This window comes from Podarcis muralis, chromosome 8 (assembly GCF_964188315.1).
Source record: "Podarcis muralis chromosome 8, rPodMur119.hap1.1, whole genome shotgun sequence".
Taxonomy (NCBI): domain Eukaryota; kingdom Metazoa; phylum Chordata; class Lepidosauria; order Squamata; family Lacertidae; genus Podarcis; species Podarcis muralis.
Window position 1 is genome coordinate 57,183,059 of NC_135662.1, and position 26,839 is coordinate 57,209,897.

A 26,839-nucleotide genomic window follows, 5' to 3' on the forward strand; every position below is an offset into this window, starting at 1 on the left:
TTATTAATTTTTCAAATGCATAAACAGGTTCCTATATTAGAAGCCGTGATATTTAGCTTTTGAAACCAGTTATGACTAACCCAAGGTTATTGAGAATGAGCTGGTTTGGATCATCATATTTTGGCTTAATGTATGAACCTTTTACCCACACAAGCAGCTCAAATCATAATTAAGCTAGAAAGTATCCAATTAACAACAGTTTCCTGTTTGACCCAAAGCAGATAACTATGGTTACCATTTTCAAAAAAGCCAGACTCTTAACCCAACTTCAAACCACGGTTTTAAAGATTGTGTCTGGTTCCAAAACTGGCAAACACAGTTTCCTAGCTTGGGTGGAATGGAAAACTTTGGTTAAATAGAGCCTTCCTGGTTTAACTGAGGCCTCTGTGAAGAGAGAAGTCATCTTTCTGCTTTTAGCACCAAGATAGTCATAAAGGCTTGCTTTGGATGAGCATACGATAGAATTTTAACTCAAGCCTTCCAGGTTCACTCCCCCTTCCATTTATTTATATTGGTTTATAGCTTATTCCAGCTCACTAGACAATCAGATTATGCACACATACCGAGAAATAAGACAGTGTCTCCAAGTATATAAATAATTAAAAGAAGGAGTACCTTAATCATCACTCATTACTTCATATAAACTACCCTTGTGAGTCCTAAAGCACAATATTATTGAAACTTTTCTTTCTATTCAGGTATAATATTGAAGTGAAGGAAGTTGGAGATAGCTTTTATAATTTAAAAAATAAATTTTCATTAACACACTCTCAGTAGTGAAAGTCAAAACCACTGCCAGTTTTTAAGTGCCTGTAACAGTCTTAATGCATTATAAATGGACATATTTTTAATGGAATTATAAGCAGCGCCCAGTAAAAGCTTTGGAGTTCATTGTTATAATAACCTAAAATATATTATGCAACGTGTATGAAATATAATTGAAAGCGATGAGCACTTCAGATCTTATTTACAAGTAATCAGACGCAACCATGTGTGTGACAAAATAGGGAAAATGTCCAACATTTCTCTAACCAGTGAGAGAGAAAATGGAAGCAAAGAGAAAAGTGAAATGAGACAAGTTTATACTCTAGTTGACAGCAGTCCAGAAAAATAAGGGAAGATCCATGTTAGGGATATGGTTATGGTTCAGTACAAGTCATAAGTAAAATAAAATATGAGATGTGTAGCACAGTCCCCAACATGGCAACTAAGAAATAAGCTCCACTGCATTCAATGGTATTTAATCTGTATTAAAAGGGCTCAGGATTATAGCCTAAACACAAGTCAACTTGTGTTTTGAAGAGAGCAAAACTATCACAGTCGCGCATACACTTCATACAAACCCAGTTATAGAGATCACAAAATAAGCTTATGCAAGAGATAAATTAATGCTTTAAAATGATCAATCCTGAAGGAAGGGTTTCATGCTACGAGAGTTGCAATCCTGTCACATGCTACTTAAGCTGCCCTGAGATCTCAGTTTCCTGGAGATGGTTACTGAAAACCCAGAAGCAAAACAGGAAGGACTTCATAGAAGAAGAGGCAGCTTATCATAGGATCCCAAGCTACTGTCATTGGTGGTGACTGTTGCAAATGTAACTGCAGTCTGTTCTGCTCATGCTAGGACTAGCAGAAAACAAGCTACATGCTCACAAACCACATGGGGCATACACTGGGAAACGGTTGAAAGCCCTGGATGCATATATAGCTCTCCTTGCATGAATCGATACCAAGGACAGCAATCAAAAGTGCAGCGGGGGGTTGCACAGCTTTCTGCCTTAAGGAAGACTGTCATTGTACTTGCACAGAGCATTTCTCAACATTTTAGTAACCCATAAGCTCGAACATTAAACTCTATGTATGCTTTGACGTTCTCATTAAAGTATTGAGACAACAGTGTTTATGGTAGCCTTTGATGCTGTATTGTGTCCAGTCTAAGAACAGGAATGATTCTACACAGTGTTTCAGTAATATTCACTACGCATCTTCAATCCCAACCCATGGGAAGCACTGTGGAGGCAAGACAAAACTTAGAAATGGATACATGGACATCCTAAACTTCTTTTTAACCCTGAACAATAATAAACCTAAGCAATTTATAACATCCCCCGCCTTATTTGACTGTGCTTTTAAAATGCTGCTTTAAAAAATATTGTGCACCCAACCCCACAGCCCTGAGTTTTTGCACATAAATACAAAAGAAAAACATTTTCCGATGTTTTAGTTAATGCCACATATTTTTTCAATATGCTGCAGTCATTCTTACTCATTTATCAATGATTTGTATTTCAAGCCCACTTAAAAGGGAAGAAAAGAAAGCAGTGCCGTTACAACCCCCTCCAGTTTAGTAAAAGTGTGTTTGGCCAGAGGGCCAGGGAGAAAAAAAGGGAAAGTTGCCCCCACTCCATGCCCACTCAGGAACTCATCTGGTACAATTAGTGACACTGGAAATTTCTGCTTCATGTGTGCCCCCATTTATGACATTATTGTCTCTTCACTGCACAAACTCAGCTTCCCAGATGAATAAGGGAATGCCTTTTTTTTTTTTTTTGCATACATCTAAGAAAACCAAGCTAGCTTTGCAGACACACCACTTTTTCTTATTCAGTCATTTCAGAATTTCATATGGGAGAAAGAGACTTTTGTAAGCTGAATAAAGCGTTGCCTTCTGTGAAGTCCAACAGCCGCTCAGAATTCTTTTTTCTTTTTTTTAGGATGGGGTGGGGGGAGAAAGAAACCCCAGATAGGCAGGAAGCTAGAAGTAGCACACAATCTGCCTGGAAGCAAGAAAGAAGCCAAGTGCATGGACAGATAAGGAGGATTTCATTTCACAAAGGTTATTTCCCCCATTTTGAGCGGCTGTTCTACGGAACAATTTTCCTCTCCATTAGTAGAAGGGGGAAGAGATATGCAACAATGCAATCATTTAATGAAAGATACAGAAGGCATTTTAACAAGCTGGGAATAAGCTAAGGAGACTTTGAAATCCCGCCGACTTCAAAATAAAAGGTCCAGAATGTGTAGAACTCGAATCTTATTTACCAAGTGTCTAGCAACCATGTAGTGTGCAGATCCATGTATATCAAATGTGTAAGAAGGCTGTGTTAACGGTAAAATTCCAACAGGGGAGAATTTAGTCTGACCCAAATGCTGCTTTTACTAATACACTAACATTTCCATATTGGACTATAAAATACAATATAGACCCAGGATTCGGAAGCTTCAAACAAACAGCAACAAACAAACAAACAAACAAACAAACAAACAAACAAGAAAACTTGCTGCAGAATTTGGCAACCTGAGAAGTTTAAGATTTAAGACAGCTTACACTATAGTACTGCATGGTCAACCCAAGGATAATCCCCAGCTCCTGGAATTGCCACCAAGTTCAATTGGTCAATGGCCCTACAAAACCAACATCCACACTATACAGCTCTGCAAAATGCAAGTCCTGCTGCAGCCTCCAAATTTCCCGAAAAGCAGAAAACAAGCAGTATATGCCAGAAACCACATAGCTAATACAGTGGTACCTCAGATTAAGAACTTAATTCGTTCCGGAAGTCCGTTCTTAACCTGAAACTTTTCTTAACCTGAAGCACCACTTTAGAAAATGGGGCCTCCCGCTGCCGCTGCGCCACTGCTGCACGATTTCTGTTCTCATCCTGAAGCAAAGTTCTTAACCCAAGGTACAATTTCTGGGTTAGCGGAATCTGTAACCTGAAGCGTCTGTAACCCGAGGTACCACTGTACATTTACAGCTTCAACTTCATTAGTGTGTACTGATCACAGGAGGCTCTCCTCGCAGAATTTAGTTTTTCCAACTGCAGAATTAAACCCACTTTGTTACAGATCTCCAGTGGGCTGCTCTTCCAAGTTACTGTGATTTGTCACTAAAGGACCCATCAGTCAGGGAAATGTTAACGGCTCCATGGCTGTCAGGAAAACAAAGCAGCAGGGCCAGGCGGGGATCAAGCATGTGGTGAACCGAGCCGCAACATGGCTGGTTATCTAGCAAGAGGTGCAAGAGTAACATCGGGTCTTGCAACAACACATATGCCAGAGGGAGCGAAGGAAGCAGGAGCTGCTCTGAAAGAGATGTTATTGCCAGAGGCTCAAGGAACAAAAATAGCATTTCCCAGCGATGTAATGCACTCCAATGGTATCCAGTGACAACACACCTCCCCAGTACAAGCGCTTTTCTTATAGCTGAGCTCTTCAAAATTACTACTTTAAACAACCATATGCAAATGCAACAATCCAGTTATGCAATGCATAAAACTGCATTTACCACACACCGGCCTTTTTCCAGCAGTACAGCCATGTAATTTAAAATATGACAGATTTGATATTTATGCAACTGCAATTTATTCTCAGAAAAAACACCCAGCACCCCCCCCTCACTTTCTTAATCAAGTACCTATGTTACTACTTTTTGTGCACTGACAAGGAGCACCCTACTGTCTGAAGGGAAAGATACATTTTCCTTTATTTTATATTTTGCATGCCACATGCCACATTAAAAGTAAAAACTTCAGTCAGTCAGATTTCTACTGTTTGTAGCCAGTGACCATTACAATATTAATGTACACAAAAACAAGCAAGACAGTCCAAGAGAAAGTTAAACATAGAAAATATTCAGAAATGCAAAAAGTCAAACCTTAAACATTATAAAGTTCTGCAAGTCATTTAATAATTTTTTTAAAAAATCTCCTTTGACAGCACTGCTTTGGGTCAAACCTAATATGATTGATATTTACACCTGCAATGTTTAAAAAAGCATGCTCAAAGCTAGTCATCTCGAGGTTTTTCTAGACCTAAGCAAGACATCATGGATTCAGGGCTCATATTGAAATACTTAAGAAAAGGTTATCCTATAAGCTACCCCAGGCAATGCAGTCCATTGCCCTGCTACTCTTTCCTTGAGATTTTAATGTATATTTCCCTACATTCCACTTTGCACACTGTCAGGTTAGCACTTAACCTGAAACTTGGGAAGCACTTAAGAAACAATCTTTGAATACAGAATTAACCCATTTTTGAGCTTCAAGCATTGAAGAGCCAGTTATGCAGACTGCCCAAATCGGACCAAAGTGAAGCTCTTCTGTAATGTGGACTGCCAAGAAGGTGCATGCATATTCATTGCTCTGGAAAAGCATCAAGTGTCTTTCAAAAATAGATGAAGATGTGTCCTAAACCATTTCTGTTTAATCCCTTCTACCTTCTACCAATGAGCATGGGAAACCATTGTAGCTTCTCTCCTTTACAGTGGCCTCCAAGTGTTCGGGTTCCGATCCTGAGCCAAAGCAGAGGTAGAAGCTGGAACGCCAGAAGACAGGGCTGACCAAACTCTGAAACATTAAGATAGCAGCTGGATTTCAGGGCAATCCAGAAACACAAAGTCTTAAGGAGAAGCAGAGGTCAAGCACAATGAAGCAGTTCCAAAGTGGGTGCCATCAGATAGCATGATTTAGAGGTAAAGCAGAAATCAAACACAAAAGTGGACACGTTTCCAAGAGCAAAGTACAGTGGTACTTCAGGTTACAGACGCTTCAGGTTACCGACTCTGCTAACCCAGACATAGTACCTTGGGTTAAGAACTTTGCTTCAGGTTGAGAACAGAAATCACGTGGCAGCAGCTGGAGGCCCCATTACCTAAAGTAGTACCTCAGATTAAGAACAGTTTCAGGTTAAGAATGGACCTCCAGAACAAATTAAGTTCTTAACCCGAGGTACCACTGTATTAGCAAAGGTCCAAGGCCCAGGGTCAATGAGGGTAGTAGGAAGCAGGAACAGGAAGTTGGGTGCATAGAGCCAATGACCACTGTTGTTCCAGCAACTCACAGTCTTCATTGGGGAGTTATGTCCCCACCGACATCCGTTAGCCGAGCCTTCAAGGTTGTCTGCGTGTAAGGAGGTCCTTTTCTCTTGAGAAGTCTAGTTCTTTTGGACTTGAGCTGTATACTCAGTTGAACAGTGGATGTCAGTGCCTCCATCTTCTGGTGCCAGTATTCAACAGCTGAAAGAGCAGCAGCAGGTCAATCGAGAACGTCTTTCATGGGTCTTTCTGGTCCTCTACTGTTGATGGGCCTGGCGACACTTCTCCAGAGATGTTGGGGGTGTCTGGGGTAGCACTGGAGTCAGGAGATACCATAAGGTCTTCAGTCTTCATGTCACTGGGGTTTTCATCTGAGGGGTCATCCTGGCTTAGGCCTGGATGACACTTAGCCAAATGAAAATTAGCACAGGGCATGGTTTGTTACTGAGAAGGCCACATTCTATGTTAGATGGAAGAAAACCTCTTTTACTGGAGACCATGTGAAACTCCCTATGGCTTACCAATTCAGACATTTCCACAGTCATTTTTCTTTCAAGGCATAGAGGCCATCTTCTAAAGTATGATGACCAAAGTCAGGAAAGCCAGACTTATACTCAACCAATTGGCCAAAGACAATTTTCATTTAAGCAACTTGGTAGCTCTTAAGTACATGTACCTTGGGTAGCTCAATAACAAAGAGAAAGTGGGGATTTTTGTGACTCTGTGCTGCAAGAGAAACTGAATCTGCATACAGCTACTAAAATGGCAAAGGAGTTATTCTGGATCAAGTTTGTGAACACAGACAAATGGTCTTGCTTCAGTTACATGCTTGCTGCCAGGATAATGGCAAATTGTTTCTTAAATCCAAGCCACAGAATTAGATTTCTAAAATATACATGACTTTCCAGAACCTCTCTCTCTCTCTCTCTCTCTTAGTGGGTAAAGACCTCAGGTGGGTCATTACTACACTGTGGTACATCTCACTGTGCAAAATGTTTGTTTTACTATTCTCAGTTATAAGACTCCCAGTAGAAATCTCACCATTATTAGTGTCATCTATCTGGTCTGACTGCTTATGCTAGCTTGCATCTGCCCTGAGCAAGTATTTTTACTGTCAGTTCTTTGAACTTTCACTTAACCATTACTTACACTTTTCTGCTTGCTACTTGAAATGCATTATGAAAGATTGGGTCTAGGGGGTTTTGTCTTCCCATCAGCTGCCACCACTTTGTGGAGAACCACCACCTCTAGCCCCTATTATGTAGAGCAGGGGTGTCAAACTCAAATTCATCGGGGGCCGCATCAGCAGTTTGGTCACCCTCAAAGGGCCGGTTGTATCTGTAGGACTATGTGTCCACTCTTTATTATCATAAATTATTGTCACTGCATTCAATTATTACTGTTTTTTGTAATAATGTAGACGGTCCAGAAGGATGTTATGGTCGATTGTATCAAAGGCCACTGAGAGATCCAGCAGAACTAGGAAACAAAGTTGTTACAAATAATGAGCCCTAATGAGACGATTGCTGCAATCCTATGTGCATTTACTTGAAACTCCTGTCGAAGAAAGTGAGGCTGGCTTCTGAGTAAACATACACGGCATGGGGCTGTAAATAAAATGTGTGTGTGTGTGGGAGGGAGAGAGAGAGAGAGAGGGAGAGAGAGAGAGCTCTGACAGGAAAGCATCAACATGCCTTGTGCACTCTCATTTTCCTTGGCTAATTCCCCTGCCCCCCCCCCCCATCTCGGGGTGCCATTGCATAGCGCAAAAGGCGAAAGAGCGCGAGCGCGCTGCCTGCAACTGGATCTCCGGCTTCTTCCTTTCCTTCCCCGAGGCGGGAGGGAGAGATCAAGGCGGAGCTGCTGGCAGGGCGGAGAGCGAGCCGCCCAATTGTGTGACCGAGTGATGGAAGGGCTGCAAGGAGCCGCGTCCGGTCTCCTCCCAGGAATGTGCCAGCGGGACTGACATGTGCCGGAAGGCAGGGAGAACCGCCCAGCGCCGCTGCGCGGGCGCGGAGTCCAACTTGTGGAGCTGAGATAGAGAGCCGGGCGCCAGATCGCCTTCCTCGCTTGGCTTGCCGCGAAATTGCAAGAGGAGGAGGAGGAAGTGGGGGGCGGGGAGCGGAGGGGGTGCCAGGGAACACAGCCCCCTCCCATCACAGCCATCATCATCGCCGCCCCCACTTTACATTTATTTTAAGGGTGTTTGGAGTGTGCGCGCGCGCCTCTCTCTCTCTCCCACTCACCCCACCACCACCAGCCAGCCCATATTCCCAAAGAACAACTTGATCACGGGCATCGTCGGTCGTGGAAAGGCTGGCTGTGCAAAGATGGAGAGGGAGGCGAAATGAAGAGGAAGGGAAGCCCCGGGCTGGTGAAATCCAGCGCGGAGGAGAAGAGGACGCCTCCCGCAGGGCGAGTTTGCGCGCTGGGATCCAGCATCCCCGGAGAAGATCCAAGGCTGGAATAAAAAAGTTTCTCCGAGGACCTGACCTTCCGCTTGCTCTTTTTGAGCAGTGAGCGGGAGAGAGAAGCCAGCTGCCCGCCTCGCTTCGGCCCCCAACGGCCACGCCCTTAAGAGCGACGGGGGGGAGGCGAGTAGGGAGCCGCACCATGTAAACTTTCTTGGGTAAAAAAAAAAGCGAAAATAAAAGGTGAAGGCTGGCGCCCGGCGACGGCTACACGGGCCACATGAGGAGGTCTGGCGGGCCGGATTTGGCCCGCGGGCCTTGTGTTTGACACCTGTGATGTAGAGGAATCCTACTGTTAACTAGGGATAGGGAGGAATTTGGTTTGCATATCTCTGGGTGCTTAGCAATTTCTAGTTGCTATGTAGGTACAATATCTGTAGGTACAATATCCCGTTTTCTATTTATACACTCTTTTAAGATCCCTACATCATACAATTTAAATAAAACCTCTTAAATTATCAATGCAGCATTTTAATTCTAACTTGTTTCTTCAACCGCCTTTTACTACACATAGTAGCAGAGTATAGATATGAGACAAACAGAACTGGAAAATATGCCAAGTTTATTAAAGATAATATAAAATAATAATAAATGGTTTGCTTGCAGATTGGTTATTTAATAGTATGTGGTATAATAACTGTTAAAAATAAGTTGCTGTTGTTTTAAATCTGCTACTGTCACTTGGGCTTCGACTAGATGAGCCTTGTGGTTCCTTCCAACTCTAAACTTCTATGATTCTTTGACTCTTGAGACTGCTGCTGTCCACCTGACAGACATACATCGGTTTTCCTCTGAAGTCTTCTTTCTGCTGAAGGACTTAGCCACAAAGGTCTTAACAAGTGTCTTCCTGTGGCCAGCTACTGACTAGTCAGAAGTTAAACTGGAGAACTGACTCCGGGGTTTCGCTTTCCTGGGTGGCTTCCCTAAGCTTCTGCCATCAGGGATTCTGAGCTCACTTTCTGCATCTTTAGTCTTTTCAGTATCTTCACCCTCTAACCAACCAACTGCTGCTTTAATGACTGACAGACTTCAAACAGTATTTTGCCCACCCTTATACTGCCTCCAGCCAGAACCAATTTTACCAATCAACAGGTCCTTCCTGGAATTCTGACTCCTCACTGGTGTACACCTAAGGACAAATTCTAAACAGAATAGCCACGAAAGGGCCAATCACAATTTAACCCTTGTCAATTCTCTTGACCCACAGAGAAGCTAGATTCTGCTATTAACTGCCATAACAGAAAACCTTGCATGTTGACAAAACACCTATTTGTAAAATGTTCCAGCCTAAGTCGTTTCTCGGCAGACTGCCACATGTACATTGGCCTGGTTTGCATGTTAAAACTAAGCTGAATTATGGCTAAGCATGAACAAGTCTACATGCGGGTACAAGAAAACATGTCTGGTTTGCTCCTGCTACCATCATGCCACTATCATGCTACCCACAGCCCTGCTGTGGTTTGCTTTAGTGTTACACAAGAACCCACGTTCAAGGTTTGTCTCACTACAGACAAAACTTAAGCTGTAGCCAAAGCTTGCTCTTAGCTTACTGCCCATAGTCTGTCTGGGAGACAAAAACCATGAGCTTGGGTATGGATATACAAAGACAAATCATGGCTTAGTTCTGGTTAGTGCTTCGTCAGGAATGAGCAAAGCAGCTGCAGTTTTTGCAGTAAGTACTCACAAGCTCAATTTGTTCATGCTTAATCAAGGATTGTCACTTAGTGTGAACTAGGCCTTAGTATCTTTTCTGGCTTCAGTCAGAAGTGAACTGTCAGTTTTTCCCTACACATTTGAACCTTTACACAAGGTACACTGACATTTTCGCTCATGATGCAACCATTTCTTCACATACGCAAATACTGCCAAGAAAATAGAAGCAAAGAGGGTCAAGAATGATAAAGTTTCCTCTCAAATTCTAGAGTGCTTTCACCAAACAAGTCAGTACACAAATTTTAAAATGCTACATGTCTCTTCCTCGATGTAATGACGCCCTAACTATATATATGCCACGAACATCAGTGCAAGTGTTATTCATTGGACAATTAAGATGCCCAGAATCTTAAAAGGCTCTTGCAGCAACCCCCCCCCCAAAAAAAAATGCTATAATAAATGTGTTAGTTTTCAATGTGCTGAAAGACACTTGGCTGTTTTTGTAAGTAAACTATGCACATGATTGCATTCTTAGTATGGCTTTATTGCAGAAAGTCTATGACATGTGCCATCATAAATCAATTTATTTATTTATTTTATTTACTTGCTTGATGTATTTATCTCCCAGCTTTCTCCCAATGCAGGGCCCCAAGGTGGCTCACAACATGAATTAAAAACAGACAGCAAGGAAGCTAGTTAAAGGAAAATGCAAGCCATGAAATCAAAGAAGCTGTTGGGAATTTAATGGGAATTTAATGGCAATCAAAATTCCAGATTGGTAATAATAATGCAATCCATGTCCCAAGCTTCCAAACAGTGTGCTTTTATTAATGGGGACATTTTTAAAAGAACTGGCAGCTCATGACAATTTCACATCAGATTGCACCCTAAAAATATGGAATTCCTGAATGAGCAGGTAATCGTCCCTCTTTAAAGGCTGACGGGATGCAAAAGTTGGTCAACCATTAGGAGTTCTAAATTTGAAACTCATTCCGGCATGCCAATGTGCACAACCTCAGGAAGGAATTTCTTATGTCACTTTGCAGCAATCTCTCTGGCATTACAGCAGCACTGACAATCTCAAGAGGAAGCAGTATGTCCAGCCCTCGTCTATCACAAAAACCAGTTGACCGGAATTGGGAAGGAAGAGCTCTGGCGGTTATTTTTAGAACATTGGCATGAAGCAGAAACCATATCCCTGAGTGAGTGGATAGCATAATATCAGTGGTTTGTTACAGCATACTTTTTTTTTGGGGGGGGGGTATACGCAGCCCTTCAGTAAGAGCATATGATAGAGGTTTCGTAGCAGAGAAAGATGATCCGGCGTGAAATCTGTGTCACGCTCATGAAACAACTACATCAACTTGGAATGTGTTTACCATTGATGGACTTGCCTCAGAGTGGGTGGGAATTAAGGTCAAATTCCTCTACCAATCACAGAGAAGCAGAAGTCAGCAAGAAACTACCCACGTCAACATCCCTCTGGGTGGTTAAACACTGGCATCAAGCAGCACATGTGCGGCACACAGATTCTAAGGCTTCCAGGGTATTTTCTCATTTGCAGTGTGTTTCCTTGGCGTTGCTGGATTCACATTAGCAGCTCACCCCGCAGGGGTATAGTCCAGAAGCAGCCTTATTCCAAGGATAGTGCATAAAGCAGACCTACAGGCAACAGCTGCTTCATGAACACAGATGGCTTCTAGATTTTCTCTGTGTGTGCGCGCGTACACACATATATATTACCCTCTTGTTATGATCAGAACAATATATTGTGAATTTTGATCTCATGCAACCAGTTCTCCCAAGCAGATACATGTTGAATCAAATGGATCCCTAAATGCTCTCTTTTTTTTTGGAGGGGGGTTATCTGATAAGCAGAGTCAGCAGTCTTGCTCATGGAATAGCACAAGACGTGAAACCATCAACACAATTGCACCCAAGTTCCCATTTCCAATGGTGTGAAGCTTCCTGATATGTCAGAGACCTCCAAACAACGACACAGGCACAAGACCTGTCATCAAGACATCCGGAAACACACTAATTGTGCCTACTAAGTGGTGGTGAGGGCAGAAAAATAAAAGCTTACATTGCTACGTCCATCACATCTTCAGATATCTATCCAGCTGAGCTTTTTTGAGTGGTTTGGGGTTTACTTATGTCTACCCCCCATGTAAGAGCCATCAGCAGCTCGCTGTAACAACTCTGCAAAGCATTCTGAAGACAAAATTGCTCGCCTCCATGGCAATCTGTTCATCACTGCTGAAACAGTATCTGATGAGGCATCCAATGCACTGTCTCGTCCTATTTTATGGCATCAGTTTCAATTTTCAAGGCCTGAGAATGTGGACAATTGTAGCAGGATGGCTTTCTTGCCTATTGTGACTTCTTAAAGCTACCCCCCACCCCACAGAATGGACCTGGCAGTTTATTCCAAGGAACCAGAGGTTTATTCCAACTATTGTTCCTTTCTGTGCAAGGTGCATAAGAGGGTGTGTATTAAGTTGCAGAAACTGTTGGAGGGAACTGATTATCTGGAGCCATTTCAATCAGGTCTGAGGCCTGGTTTGGAGACAGAAGTGCCCTAATGGATGCCCACCTCTGTGAGAGAGGCAGGGGGAATGTGACCCTGTTAATCTTGCAGATCTCTTTTGATGCTACTGTTCACAGTATTCTCCTGGATCGTCTCCATGCATTGTTGGCCAAAGGCATTCTTCTGAATCATCTCTACACACTGGGGTCAGAAGCACAGCATTTCAGTGGTTTGATTACCACTTGCAGGACAGTTCCAGAGAGCAGCACTGTGTGACTGTGCCACAGCCCCCTGGCAAACCGTGGGGTGCTGCAAGGCGCTACACTGCATCCAATGCTATTTAACATCTATATGCAGTCACTTAAGCCATATCTCCCTATGACTGCAGGAGAGCAACACCATTGGGAAACAGGTGCTATGAAAATGGATGAGTTGTGCACCCTAAACTCCAGGCCACGGTGCACATAAACAAGCACCGGTTATTTACCTTTTTATTCATAGAGACAATTGAGAACACCAAGTGCAATAGTGTTCTACTTATTTCTAATATGAATTCTACAAACAATTTAATGAGAGATTATTATTGCTTTGGGGAACAATTCTTGCAGGCTGAGGGTCACAGCAGAGCCCACTAGTATTAAATATAAATTTATTTAATCCTTCTTCTTGCAATCCCCTCAAGAAGATATGAATTTATAGTGGTAATAAAATATTTAAACCCCAAGTTCAATTTAGCTGGTACCATGCCAATGATTCATATCTTTGTCTTATTATATTCTCTCCACGGTCTGTCCATGCTATTTAAATATTAGGAGGTTTTCAATTACAGTAGAATATGAAGTCTCTCTCTCTCTTGTAAATATAAATATATATTAAAGTTTTCCTATTATAACTTTAATACTCCCCATAGCCTGAATCAATGGTCTTAAAATACAAGTGTTCCACACGAGAGCTAGTGAAAATATCCTTAGTTAATTTTTGTGTCTTAATCACACCCTTCAGCAAGAGAAAGCTTTGGTACATTTAACACCAGGGACATATAAACTCCATAAATGGTGTTCTCCTCTACTGTTTATCTCTTCTCCCATGGCCATCATCAGACATAAGGAGCTTCCCACAATGCACTTGAATTCATCAATCTCCTTGTAGTGCTCAATCCCGCTTAATGTTACCAACAAGGTAATAAACTGCAAGAAGTAATTTGTTTAGAGATTGTAATGCGTGCTGACTGACACCAAAACTGTTCAACATGACTGAAGGGTAGAGGAACAACAGGGCCACTTTCAAGAGTTTTTTTGAGTTGCCATGGGGTGGCGAAACTCCAAAGGATCAGCCCCTGAAGCTGCTGCTGCTGCCTGGCTGAAGAGCTAGAGGACCAGCAAGTGAAAACACAGCCTGGATTATTTATCCAAGCAGCACCAGCTCCAGCTTCTTGGTTCTGGTCTGGCCTTCCCACACACAGAGGGACAATCACAGGGACATCTCCTGGATGGAGCATGCAGGCACATATACAAGCTCTCTTCCAAGTGCACTGCTCCAAAGCATCAAACGAAACTGTGGGGAAAGGGAAGCTCAAAACCTGTGAAGTTGCACGGCAACCTCTCCTTCCTCCCTTGTCCCGCACTGCCCAGTCTTTCATCTGGTGAGACCATCTAACAACTAGTGAAATTGCGGCTACTGAGAAAATGCAAGAGCAGGGCCAGACCTGGCCTCTGAGGAGAGCTAGAGAGGGGTGGTGAAGATGTGGCAGGGGGAAAGGGGACTGACATGCCCTGCCTCATCACACATACTGCCCCCCTCAAATTGGTGGGCATTCTGCAAGTATGTGTGGTCAAACAAATAAATATAAGCAATAATATTTATTTTCTTACGTTTATATCTCACCTTTCTCCCAATCATGGAACCCTAAGTGGGGAGGTGGTATCAAAAAACCGAAGATATTCTAATGAAAAAAACTGGGAAATGAGTCACTGTCTAGAGCAGGAATGACCAACATGCTATCATACAGATGTTACAGGAGTACAATTCCCATCATCCTTGACCACTGGCCGTGCTGGCTGGTGCTGATGGAAGTTGTTAGTGTCCAACATCTGGTGGACAGCACATTAGCTACATTGCTCTTCAAATTTCACACAGCAAGCAACATTTCCTGCTAACATTCAACAAAGTCAAACCATTGACCTCTCTAGTCAAATATTATCTGTTCTGGCTGACTGTGGCTCTCCAATTCTCAGGCAGAGGGCTTTACCATCACCTGCTACCCTTTCCTAACTGAAAATGTTGAGGATTGAACATGGGACCTTCTGCAGGCAAAGCCATTGCTCTTCCACTGAACTACAAAGTAACACCATCTCCTTCCAAAAAATGGAAAACAAAAAAGGGGTTCTGCTTACTGCATTCACCGCTCCTTTGAACATAAACAGCTACTTGAAAGAAACCATCCTAACTCTGAAAACTGTTCATATTTCAAATTGCTCTCCTGTTTCATGCTGATGTAACAAAACGAAATAAAAAAGCAACAAAAGACAAAAGCAGACAGTTTCAGCCACCAGATTTCCCTGCATGTGCTGCCAACAACCATTAAAAAACCTCTCAGACCCATGACTCATCGGCTTCTGCTGGTGCACCTCATTCATAACTTCAATCCATTCATCAACACCAATGTGGCATTTAGTGATTAAATGAGGCTGGTTCTTTGCAATTCTTCTTTGAAAGAACATTCCTGAAGTGATTAAAAAAGAAAGAAAAGGCCCTCGCCTTGCATTAACCTTTGTAGAGCTCAAATCTTAATCAGCTTTTTTAAAAGACAAAGCAAAACAAAACAAAAACCACCAGACAAATGGCCCTAAGAGAGTTGCCCAAAGTGTAAATAAGATCTCCAGAGTTTCGGAAAATAGTCTACATGGCCACGAGTGAGCTGATTAGCATACGCACAAAACGAAATAACTTTGGAAGATAGAGTAAAATGGTTAGACAAGGATGGGGGACCTATTGCCGTCCATATGCTGTTGGACTCCAGCTCCCAGCATCTCTGACCACTGGCCATGCTGGCTGGGGCTGATGGGAAGCCCAACAACATCTGGGAGGGCCACAGATTTCCCATCTCTGCAGCAGAGGAAAAACTGAAGAGCTGGCAAAGAGTATGGTGAAGAGTAGCGGCTAAGGCAGCAGGTGAGGATATGATGGTTATGAAGGAAGAGTAAGGAACGGTTAAAGGGGGTGTGGTAGAAGTTAAAGATGAAGAAGACTTGGTAAGAAAAGGAAGTTTTAGAGGTAGATACCCAGTTTCGGACACCAATACCATTTTATGAACTATCATCTTTCCTTTTCTCAGACGTCACATTCTTGCAATATGTTAGCATCCGGGAACTCTGAAATGATGCATTTATTTCCTAGTTCTTTTAATCAGATGATGTCAAAGAAATTAAACATAATCTAACCACCAGTGATAAATTGAATCCTCTCTTATAAAACAATTAACTTCCATTAAAATACTCATTTATAACAAGAAACGACTGGAGACTTACTGAAGTCCTGAGATGAATAGAAATTAAGCAATTCTTTACTTGATAGATGTTACTAATGTGCTATTCTGGGAGCTCTAGTACTTGGATGTCAAGATTAGAATGGTCATTAATAGAATTATAACTTCTCTGCCTAAATTCTCCGCTCTGCAACACACTCTACACCCAAAATGAGCTCCAAAGTCTTATTAAATAGCAACTGCAATGCAGATCTAAGTGGGGGCAGGGGAATTGGTTTATAAGTGATGCAGGCTTTCCTTAGCATATATTCCAAAAGTATATTAAATTACTGGAAGATACTCCATCTGAGCTCCCTTGGCAAGCTTCTCAGGCCTACAGTACAAGTATCAGTGGCCAGGACAATTACTATTCCTCATATACTTCACACATTTTTAACTTTTGGCTTATTTCCCTTCCTGTCCTTCTCATGAATTTCAGAGAAACTCCAGAAGCTGTAGAGAAGAAAACAGCTAGGTGGACTGGACTCTGGTGCACTCAGATTTTCAGATGTGTGTTTGCATGGGTACATATACACACTTGAAACCCCAGGGTGGTGGTGGGGTTAAAACTGCTTGGGAAAACAATGTCAAGCTGGAAATGGCTAGCAAGAGAAAACTACACATATCCTGTGCTTCCACTTTGCTTCTCCATATGAACCCTCCCCTCCTGGAAGCAGCTTTTTTCCTTTTCTGAAGGGGCCATCAAATGCAAGTTTGATTGCAATGTTGATTGGACACTGATGGACTCACAGATTTTCAAATGGATGTCCTGCATGGGTATATACACATGTGAAACCCCAGGGTGGGGAGAAGTGTGAAGGTATAGGTATATTAAATTACCATAACCCAACGGCCCTTTTAGAAAAGGAAAAAGCTGCTTCAGAGAAAGGGGGCAATAAGAGAAAGAAGAGGCAGAAGAGTTCTGCAGCCCTTTTCCCTGTTTGCCATTTCCAGCTTGAAATCACCTTTCCAAGCAGCTTCCCCCCTCGCCTCCCCAGAGAGTTGTTGTGTTATTTTCCTATTTTAATCAAAGTAGTTCTGGGAAGGCTGCCGAAGCAATGAGAAGTAATTACGTGTGTGAACAGAGCCAGAAACGTGACTGAAGTATTTTAAGAGACATGCATACCATCTTACCTCATTCCTTCCGTTGACCTATTCTGATAGTTACGATAGAGCTGAGGGATGCCCAGCATGGCTTCAGTGAACACGGCAAGGAAGCCCAGAGTTTCAACAAAGATAGTTGAGTCAAGAGAAAGGTAAGTGATGTATCCTGTGACTCCCGTGAAAGCCAGAACACATTGCACATAATCTGTAAACTTGTTCCAGTGCCAGAAATAGTTCAAGTCAAAATCTGAAAGACAATGTTCATATTTATAAATAATAAACAAAAACACCAAAATAACCAATTCAATCAATAGTCTTTGGACATAAGGGAGTGGGGAAGTAATATTAGAATACTCAAGCAATGTAAAGAAACCAGCACAAACACTAAACTGGGAGATAAAATTGAGAATTTGACACACACACTAACAAAAAATCATTAGTAACGAGCAGTGATAAGAAGGGTGAAGGCGGTAAAAACCAAGCATGTGGTGATGGATAAAACTTAGAATATGTTCATGGTACACTGCAGGGCAGCAGAATGAGGGATATTTAGATGACACAGGGTTCAGACACATGCTGCTATGATTTGCCACTAACCATGAGAAGGTTGCATCTGTATACATGAGAGAACAGAAAAGGGTGATCATAGTGCCAAAACACACTTTGCGTTATTTGTGAAAAGTCTTTCAGCCCAATTCCAAAACCTACCTAGAATGCAGCCCTCCAGGCCTCTCTACCTTGTCCTTGGGACCCTTCCCTTCTATTTCCAGGCCACATCTATGAATGGCCCTGCTCCATGACCTCTTCAAGTGCTTTTGTCTGTTTTTGTACGGCGATAATAACGCTTGCTTGCTTGCTTGCTTGCTTGCTTGCTTGCTTATTTACTGACTTGCTCACTTGTCTGAATGTGTGGGTAGAGAGGTGTAAGTATAGAAACCTCTGATTTTTGCATACCTGGAATGAAACCTACTGCATCCCTTGCTACAGCCAGTTTTTCCCCCCTCTAGCTCCACCCACCACTGGTATGCAGACCTGGAAGGAAAAGTTCTGGAGGAAAAGTTACCCATTCCTGATTTTAAAAAAACAACAAGAGACTGAAACAAAAGCCATGCTGATAAAGCACTGAGATTTTACCACAGAGTACCACGATCATGCCACAGAACGAATGGCCCCCAACAGAGAAGTCTGAGAATCTCAAGACTGATTCACACATACATTGTCTCACTTACAAATTCACTTTTCAGTCAGTGTGGTTTATCCGGTCTTAGAGCTTGTTTAGAATATCTCCAGAGCCATGGTTTGGGGCATTGTACAAACGCCCTTTGCAAAGAGATGCATGCACTCCCAGTGGTGGTACAGCTCACAAGCATATGTCCCCTTTGAAGGTACAGCTCATACAACTCTCTTTATCAGGAATGGGGAACCTGTGGCCCTCCAGGTGTTTTTGGACTCCAGCCCTCATCACTCCCATCCCAAATAGCCAACGAAATGATCCTCCTATCCCTGCTGTATGGAGGAATATGAGCAAGTTTTACATTTGAAAGGTACTAAGACATGGAAAGCGGATGCTAATCATTCCCTCATTTTCTTTGGTCCAGAATTGTATCTAAAGTTAGTGCACAGTGATGGGCTTGTGCACATGTTACACTGGAATGAGAGGGAAATATTACTAGGTTCTTTACTGGAGAGAAATCAGTTATCAAAGTTATGCTAAAAACAGTCAAATGCATTCTTAAGGGTGCAATTAAACAGATGTATTTTTTAAAAAATGCAAGTCTATTTTGGTGCATAATAATTTTTTTGCTCAGTTTCGGATATCACCAGCCCTTTCTTCCAAGAAGAAGTAAATAATGTCATGTTGCTTTCCAGAATTTCCTTCACCACTCCCTAATGTTGCTAATCTTTCCTCAGATAACTAAACTAGTATTTTAAATCATCACAAACAATAGGGTTTGAATATTCTGCAAAGCTGTTCTAAATAAGTCACGTTACATGGTGAAATAATTACTTCTAAATGCCTTGGGGAAATATAAATAAAATGATATAGCAAATGACACTCCTGTGAAACATTGCTTCCAAAATTCACCCAATACCTTTGTGGCTTTAAAATATATTTTAAATGACTGCATCAGTCTAGATTTGGGATGATTGTTTAGCAGCAGTTTATTTAACCCTTCCGTTCCACATCTATGATGGCTAACAACTTTTTAATGATATAGATGTCCATAGAAAATGTAGACAAAGACCATAAATTGCACTGTTACAACTTTTAACACTTAACTTGATGTTCTCCAAACATTTAATTTCACTAATTTTGATGGATAATGTTTTAAGAGTGTTGAGGCATACTGTAAAAATAAACAGATAAAAAAAGAACAAAAAGGATCTTGTCTTCTATAGAAACCAGGTTAAAAGCAGCAGTTGTGTACACGCAACCAAAAAGAACAACCCAAAGCAGGTCTGGATGTACACTATCTCCTAAGAAGAACAGGCAAACAAGAGGAAATAAAAGACAACAGGACAATACTGAAAGGAGTATTTGCTCGGAACATTAAAAATGGAAGGAGTTTCTTCCTCCTCCCTCCAAGTTCTACACAGATGAGCATTAACTTTCGGAGGGTAGCTATAATGAAACTCCCTACCCTATTACAGTCCAGTTACCAGCTGGCTATCTGCTCTAACAATATTTCAGAAAGCAGTGTGCCAGATTCCATGTGCTTGTAACAGAAAAGCAGGCTTGAGGGGTCTGGTGAGTACCAGTTTAATTGTTGCCAAGCAGTCTGTGATAGCAGGGCTCATCAAACACGGAGGCAAGCCATGCACTTCGGCTTCCAAAAAGGGAAGCAGCGCTAACGAAAGAAGCAAGGGAGGCAATCCGCTTTACATTTTTAAAAAGGAATAAAAGGCAGAGTGGCACTGAAATCCTATCCCATGGGTTAGTGCGTGTGATCAATAGTTTAAAAGCCGATTAAAACTTCACTCCTTCTACACAATGGGGAGCTTGAGCAAAAGCCACCGCCATATATTAGCCAATGTGTGGCGGGAGCAGCAGAATCATGTTGGCCAGCTCTACTCCTAATCTACACGCAGCAACATCTCCTGGCATCTGCAGGTTGAGAAGAAGATTGGCGAGGCAGCCCTCAAAGCTCAAAGCCTGTACACTTATGGGGGGGGGGGCAGCAGGGCCAGCACCTGGCACTCTTGAGCAGGTGCCAGGGCCACAGCACCTGTCAAAGCCTACTTCTATGCCTGCTCTCGGCCCTCCTAACCCTGAACAGCCGTATCTAAGCTCTGTTTTAACTCCCAGCAATACCTGCAGCTTTGCATTATTCTGGGACACTGTGAGAAACCAACAACTCTTGCTTGGAGTAAGGTAAGGCTGGGCGATATCTGTTTTTCAACATTGTGATATATCACCAACTAAACATAACGATTATACCGATATATCGCTATATCTGAAATAAGGATAGAACTATGTAGAACAGGCTTCCTCAACCTCGGCCCTCTAGATGTTTTTGGCCTACAACTCCCATGATCCCTAGCTAGCAGGACCAGTGGTCAGGGATGATGGGAATTGTAGTCTCAAAACATCTGGAGAGCCGAGGTTGAGGAAGCCTGATGTAGAGGCATTGGCTGGCTTCACAGCTTTCCCTGCACTGTGATTTTTGCATAGTGTGTGTCTGCGCACACGCACACACACACACAAATCATGAATTACGCTATATCACCAGGTAAATAATTATGAAACCGATATCATAATATGGACTTCAAACCAGTTTTGGACAATATATTGATATATTGCCCAGCCCTAGCTTGGAGCACTGCCATTCCAGTTAAACAAGGCTGTCAGGACCATTGACAGGGAAAGCCACTGCCCTAGACCACCTCAAGCCCAAAGCCAGCCCCAAATGGGGGTGAGGACAAGAGCACGGGACAAGCACATCCAATGGGTAGAGTAAAAAAGCGCAAGCTTGCTTCCTCATTATTCACAGCTTCTAAGCACCATGAAGTTTGCCCAACCTCATCGTCTGAGCTGTACATCAGCTCCAGTCCACTTGGCAGCCTCCCTTGGCAGTGTTTCATTGGAAAAGTGTCAAGAGAGCCAGTCACAAATCTTCTACATACCTTGACTTTTGGCTTGTCTTCCTCTATCAATAAATAGGCAATTGCCAGGGCTAAATTAATGTATATTGAATACCAACATCATCTCTGAGGTTAGTCATAATACCATTAACTTTTCCTGCTTCAATCTTCCTCAGTTACCCCACTCTTGCCTCTATGGGTCACTTCTACTCCAACACCTTGTGGTGTGAAGTAAAGTCTATGGGCTAATTCATATGAACTGGCAAGAGCTGCTTTCCCAGGCCACACTATACCTTGTAATATAGGTGTGGTGAATTAAAAATCTAAATCATAGTATTTTTTCCTACTGACATGAAAATGAACACCTGATTTCTCCCCCCCCCACACAAAAACAACAACAACAACAACCCATATTGGTAAAATGGTTTGATGTTACTGAAGGTTTGATATAATTCACCAGTGAGCTGGCCTTTCAAAAGTGCAATGAAAAAGGCAGAAGAGACTTTGCACCAATTTTAGTTGCTAAGAGCACGCAAGCTCTTGAGCTTTAGGCACTTCAACCGAAAACCACACGCACACACCCAAACACAGAGCTTTATAAAATGAGAAAGCTGCAAACTGCTCTGTCTGTTCCATCCAGGGTCACATCTCCAACACAGCAGGAAGGGGGGAGTGGAGTGGTGCAAAATGACCTGGCAAGAAGCCCTCCCAAGAACCACACACAGACTGAAGTGAAGTCAAGATGACATTGGTTTGCAGTGAAGTAAAATAAGCCCCCCAATGTGTATTCAGGATGTTTTTTGCACAGTCACGTGCACAGAATTGCCACAGCACTTGCAAAAAGGAGCAACTGAAAGCACACGTATTGGCCTGGTTCATATGCCACCTTAAACTAAACGTGGTGCTGCAAGCTACTGAAATCGTGGGTATTCCTCCCCACTTCTGCTGCTGGTCTGGCCTAACCTTACGTCTAATCCTGGACTCATGGTTTGCTCCCCACAAATAAAGCATGAGTGGCATGACAAGAATAAATCTTGGTTACAAGCTCCGGGCTTGACTGCAGAGAAGGAAACCATCAACCCAGATTCAGACATCACACGAAACCAGGCTATGGGTTAGTTCCTAACAGTGTGGAAGCATGAGTGGCAGAGGAGCAGAGTGCCCAGGGTCCAGGAGAGGGAGGTACAACGGGTACATCGTACCCTTGCACGGGGTCAAAAAGGGGGCCCAATAGCACAAAAATTCCCTCGGATCTCAGAAAACGTTTGCATATAGTGTGGAGACTAGCATTTACATTTCGTCCGTTGTCCCCCCCCCCCCCGTTTTCTCTTCTGCCAAGTGCCCCACTTCTTTCAGCCAATCCGGAGAGGCGATTAACTAAAGTTCCAGTGAATGATTTGAGAAGGCGGGCTTGCCTAGCCTCTCCTGCAGGTGACGTGCTCCACCTACTGAGGGGACTGCATCTGCTGGCGAAGGGCAGCGGGTGTCAGCACTGACATTAGCCCGCCTTCAAGCAAAGGAGGGCAAAGCAACTCATTGCCCCCAGTATCATGAACAGATGAAGAGCTGACTACATCTGGCAAAATTATTTTTTCCAAACAACTCTCCTAAGAATCAGGATTATATTTACAAATTATATTTGTAAAGGTCTTGATAAAAGCAAAAACAAAAAAACCCCACTATACCAAAAGAAAACCCCACCAAAGATATTTATACTTACTGGATCATTATTCATCTCTGTATACAGTGGCACCTCGGGTTACATACGCTTCAGGTTACAGACTCCGCTAACCCAGAAATAGTACCTCGGGTTAAGAACTTTGCTTCAGGATGAGAACAGAAATCACGCAGCGGCGGTGCGGCAGCAGCGGGAGGCCCCATTAGCTAAAGTGGTGCTTCAGGTTAAGAACAGTTTCAGGTTAAGAACAGACCTCCAGAACGAATTAAGTACTTAACCTGAGGTACCACTGTATTTTGATTTGGACATTTTCTGACAAAAAAGTGTTGTTAAATTGGAATTATTGGTTAACTTGAGAAACAGTGTGCACAACTCAAGTTATTTTGGCCAACTTGCAACAAGTTGCAAAGTTTGCAGAGGAGCTCTTGCAGCATTGTTGATGTTTTCGTCAAGTGAGCACAGCTAGGTGCTGCAGTTTTTACTTATATTTAAAATTTTGCTTACAAATAAAGCTGAGACTGACAGAAAGAATGGTGAAGCCCAGTGAACAGTTTTAAAGTTGAACAAAGGGAGATCGGATTCAGGTGGGTAGCCGTGTTGGTCTGATGCAATCAAAATAAATAAATAAAATTTAAAAATTGTCCAGTAGTACCTTAGGGACCAACTAAGTTTGTTCTGGGTATAAGCTTTCGTGTGCATGCACATGAAAACTTATACCCAGAACAGACTTAGTTGGTCTTTAATTTTTTATTAAAGGGAGATCGGTTATAGCATGTAATATTTTACTACAGAGGAAGGCGGCAGCTTTAGTCACATCCCAGCAGTGTCCCCCTTAATTTTGTCTTGTATAAATTAACTGGAAACAGTGGGCAAAACAACTCTCAGGATTTTCTACTCCTGTTTAGGAGCAAATCGTTAGGTAGGTAGTTGGCTCCTCTGAAAATCAAAGTATTAAATGTATTTGAATTTACATAGGAAATCCCTCAGTACTGTATCCCTACAACACTCCACATCTGCATTTTTGCCTTAAGGTCTTAGATGCTAGTTTTGTGTGAGCTTTATATGTCATCGTTCTTAAAAATTATGATCCATAATATTATGTAGTATTGAGAAATGTAGTGGTATGATGAATAATATCACTTACTTTCAACATAGCATCACTTTATCAGTGTGATTTAACCCTTAAATGGATAAGTGGGGTCATATTTACCCCACTACCTTCCGATTCTATATCACCATGGCAACCGCTTCAGTACTATTTTATGACAGCCTAACGCAGCATTGCCACATTTGGTACTAATGTACCAGATATGGTAGAATTTTGAATACTAAAGTACAGAAATATTACTACTAATCTGCTACCACTACTTCTACTACTACTAAATTATTAGTATATAATATTTGTCTTTTTATCTTTCCCTTTTTAAAGATATAAAAATATTAATTTATAAATCATCTCTCCAAAATGTATTCTCATGAATTAGGAGGCCAGCAAAGAAAATACAAGAAAAATGAAAAGGGGGAGGGGGGGTCAACACTCTTTCCATGTGGATTAAGTGTGGCATCAAAACATTTTTTCAATGAACTCACCTATAGAATTGAAGCAAGAGGAAACTGTTGGAAACCTCATCACCATATGAGGAGCAGCTGATTTGGTTAATCATATACAGTATTTTGATGAAGGGGCAGATGCAGGAAACGGAAATGGAAGACAGAAAGAAACAGACATACAGACAGATATGGAAGTAAATTTGGAAGATTAGAGGAGTGATCACAATGTAGGCCTTGACATTGGATGCATCACCACTGAGATTCCATCTCATCACAAGGAAATTAAAAGAGTATATTACAAACAGTCACATTCCTCTGCCTAAAACATTCCCAAAAGACAGCGGCAATCAAGTTTGAATCTTGAGAAACAACACATTTTGCTTGAGCGGCAATCTGCGAAGTACTTTGCAGTAGTGGTAGATTCCACACCAGATTCTTCCCACATTGAACAACATTTCTTTTGGGGTATGTACGTTTAAAAGAAACGCAGCATGAGATTCCAGTAAGATTTCTCAAGTCTGTAGATTGTAGCAACAAAAGAGGAGAAGAAATTGCTCAGTTGATAACTGATACCTCGAAAGAACATGCTATTCCTCTCGGTGATTGTAGAGCTCTATAGTAATATAGAGTCTATAGTAATGGGGCAAATATGGCCGGAAAATACAACGGCACACAAGCAAAAATACAAGAACAATGCTCAACAGCTTGCATGTTTCCACTCATAAGTGCATTTCGTTCTATTTCTATGTCGATCTGCAAATCTACCCCAAAATTTGAATTTCAAAATACTTATTTTAAATATGCCAGCATAACTCCATCCTTATTTAACCAGGGCAAAACCAGCAGAATTTATAGGACTGTGAGCCCTGAAAATTGGGTGTTCAAGGCGAGGGACAGGGACAAGGAAGGGCAAACTGACTCTAGATCTTAACATTGATCAGCTTGGTCACATGACCCGGTAATCCTGAGGAAGGTGCACTAGCAAAAAGGATGGCGTAGGTCAAACTCTATTTTAAAGGCTTGTTTCCTCCCTGCTAGGCTTCGGTTGTCTCAGCCAGCAGTAGCCCCACTACCGAACAGATTTTGGCTCTGGTGTACTTTTATGCCAGCTTAATGTAAGGCGCTGTAAATTACACTGGCTTCCAATGCTTAGTATTGCTCCCTAAATTTTAATGGAGAGCTCCACTTAGTGTCAGCTCTCATGCCTTAGAAAGCCTTAAAGGTGGAGAGTTATGAAGATAGGAATAGTGAATACAAATAATTAAAACCAGGGCTATAGAGATTTCAAATTCTGAGGCAGCAGCATTACCTTCTTAGGAATCACTCTGTACATAGCTGTATTATTATTTTTTTTAATGCTAAAACCAAAAATGTATAGAGAGTACCTGGTAAAGCTCTGTTTTAACATCTTTTTTCTACATATCTGTATGGAAACTCTTTACAGCTTCAATGGATTATTGTATAATCCAATCTTTGTAATTCAGGCATGCATGAAACAACAAAATATGAATTCACAAGCAGTATGGCGTTGAAAGCCAGTTACACTCACAAAATGGCTTAATGGGTATTTTGGTTAAGGCACTTACACCCAAGGTTCTAAAGCACCAGCAAAAAAATGTTAGAAACAAAATGATTTGTATTCTGAACCTACCATCATTTAACATTTGTAGCACATCAACAAGGCACAGCAGCACCAACAGCCAAATATAAATCAAAAAATGGGGGGGATGATAATAATAATAATAATAATAATAATAATAATAATAATAATAATAATTTATTTATATCCCGCCCTCCCCAGCCAAAGCCAGGATCAGAGCAGCTAACAACAGTAAAATAATACAACATTCTAAAACCATTTAATTATAAAATGAGCTCTTCCCTGTGGGTGCTGTAATTTGCCATCTAACTTTGCTTTTGCACTTCATTGGGATACTTTTATTGGTAGATCAGGCAGTTAAGAAAAGCAGTCAAAAATAAGAAAAGGAGTCAAATCTGGAAAAAAGAAAAAACTAAAACTTTATCTCAGTCCATGTAAAAATAATAAAAATCTCCCTCTATCCCAGCAAGGGGACTTGAGAACAAAATGGCTGTTGTATCTCAAACAAACTTAGACCAGAGTGTCACTAAATCTGATCTGTAAACGATTATGCTGGCAATTAAATCAAATCAAGAGCAGATGATCCCCAAGATTCAGGCTTTACTGTAGCTGAGGACATTGGGGCAGGATTCATCAATGTTGTGATGACATGTGTTACTATACAGTGGTGCCCCGCAAGACGAATGCCTCGCAAGACGGAAAACCCGCTAGACAAAAGGGTTTTCCGTTTCTGAGTTGCTTTGCAAGACGATTTTCCCTATGGGCTTGCTTCGCAAGACGAAGCGTCTTGCTAGTCTTGCGAATTTTTTTCCGCTCCCCCCCCCCTTTTTC

The 26,839-nt window shown here is 42.0% G+C and overlaps 1 protein-coding gene across 2 annotated transcripts in view; it reads right to left on the reverse strand.

Moving 5' to 3' along the window:
* SLC66A2 (solute carrier family 66 member 2) overlaps positions 1-26,839 on the reverse strand; it is a 64,433-nt gene that overhangs the window by 3,818 nt on the left and 33,776 nt on the right. For both annotated transcript variants that reach the window (XM_028737518.2, XM_028737516.2), the window contains one exon: positions 17,127-17,343. In XM_028737518.2, the coding sequence (XP_028593351.1) occupies positions 17,127-17,343 (217 nt within the window). The remainder of the gene's footprint in view (positions 1-17,126; positions 17,344-26,839) is intronic.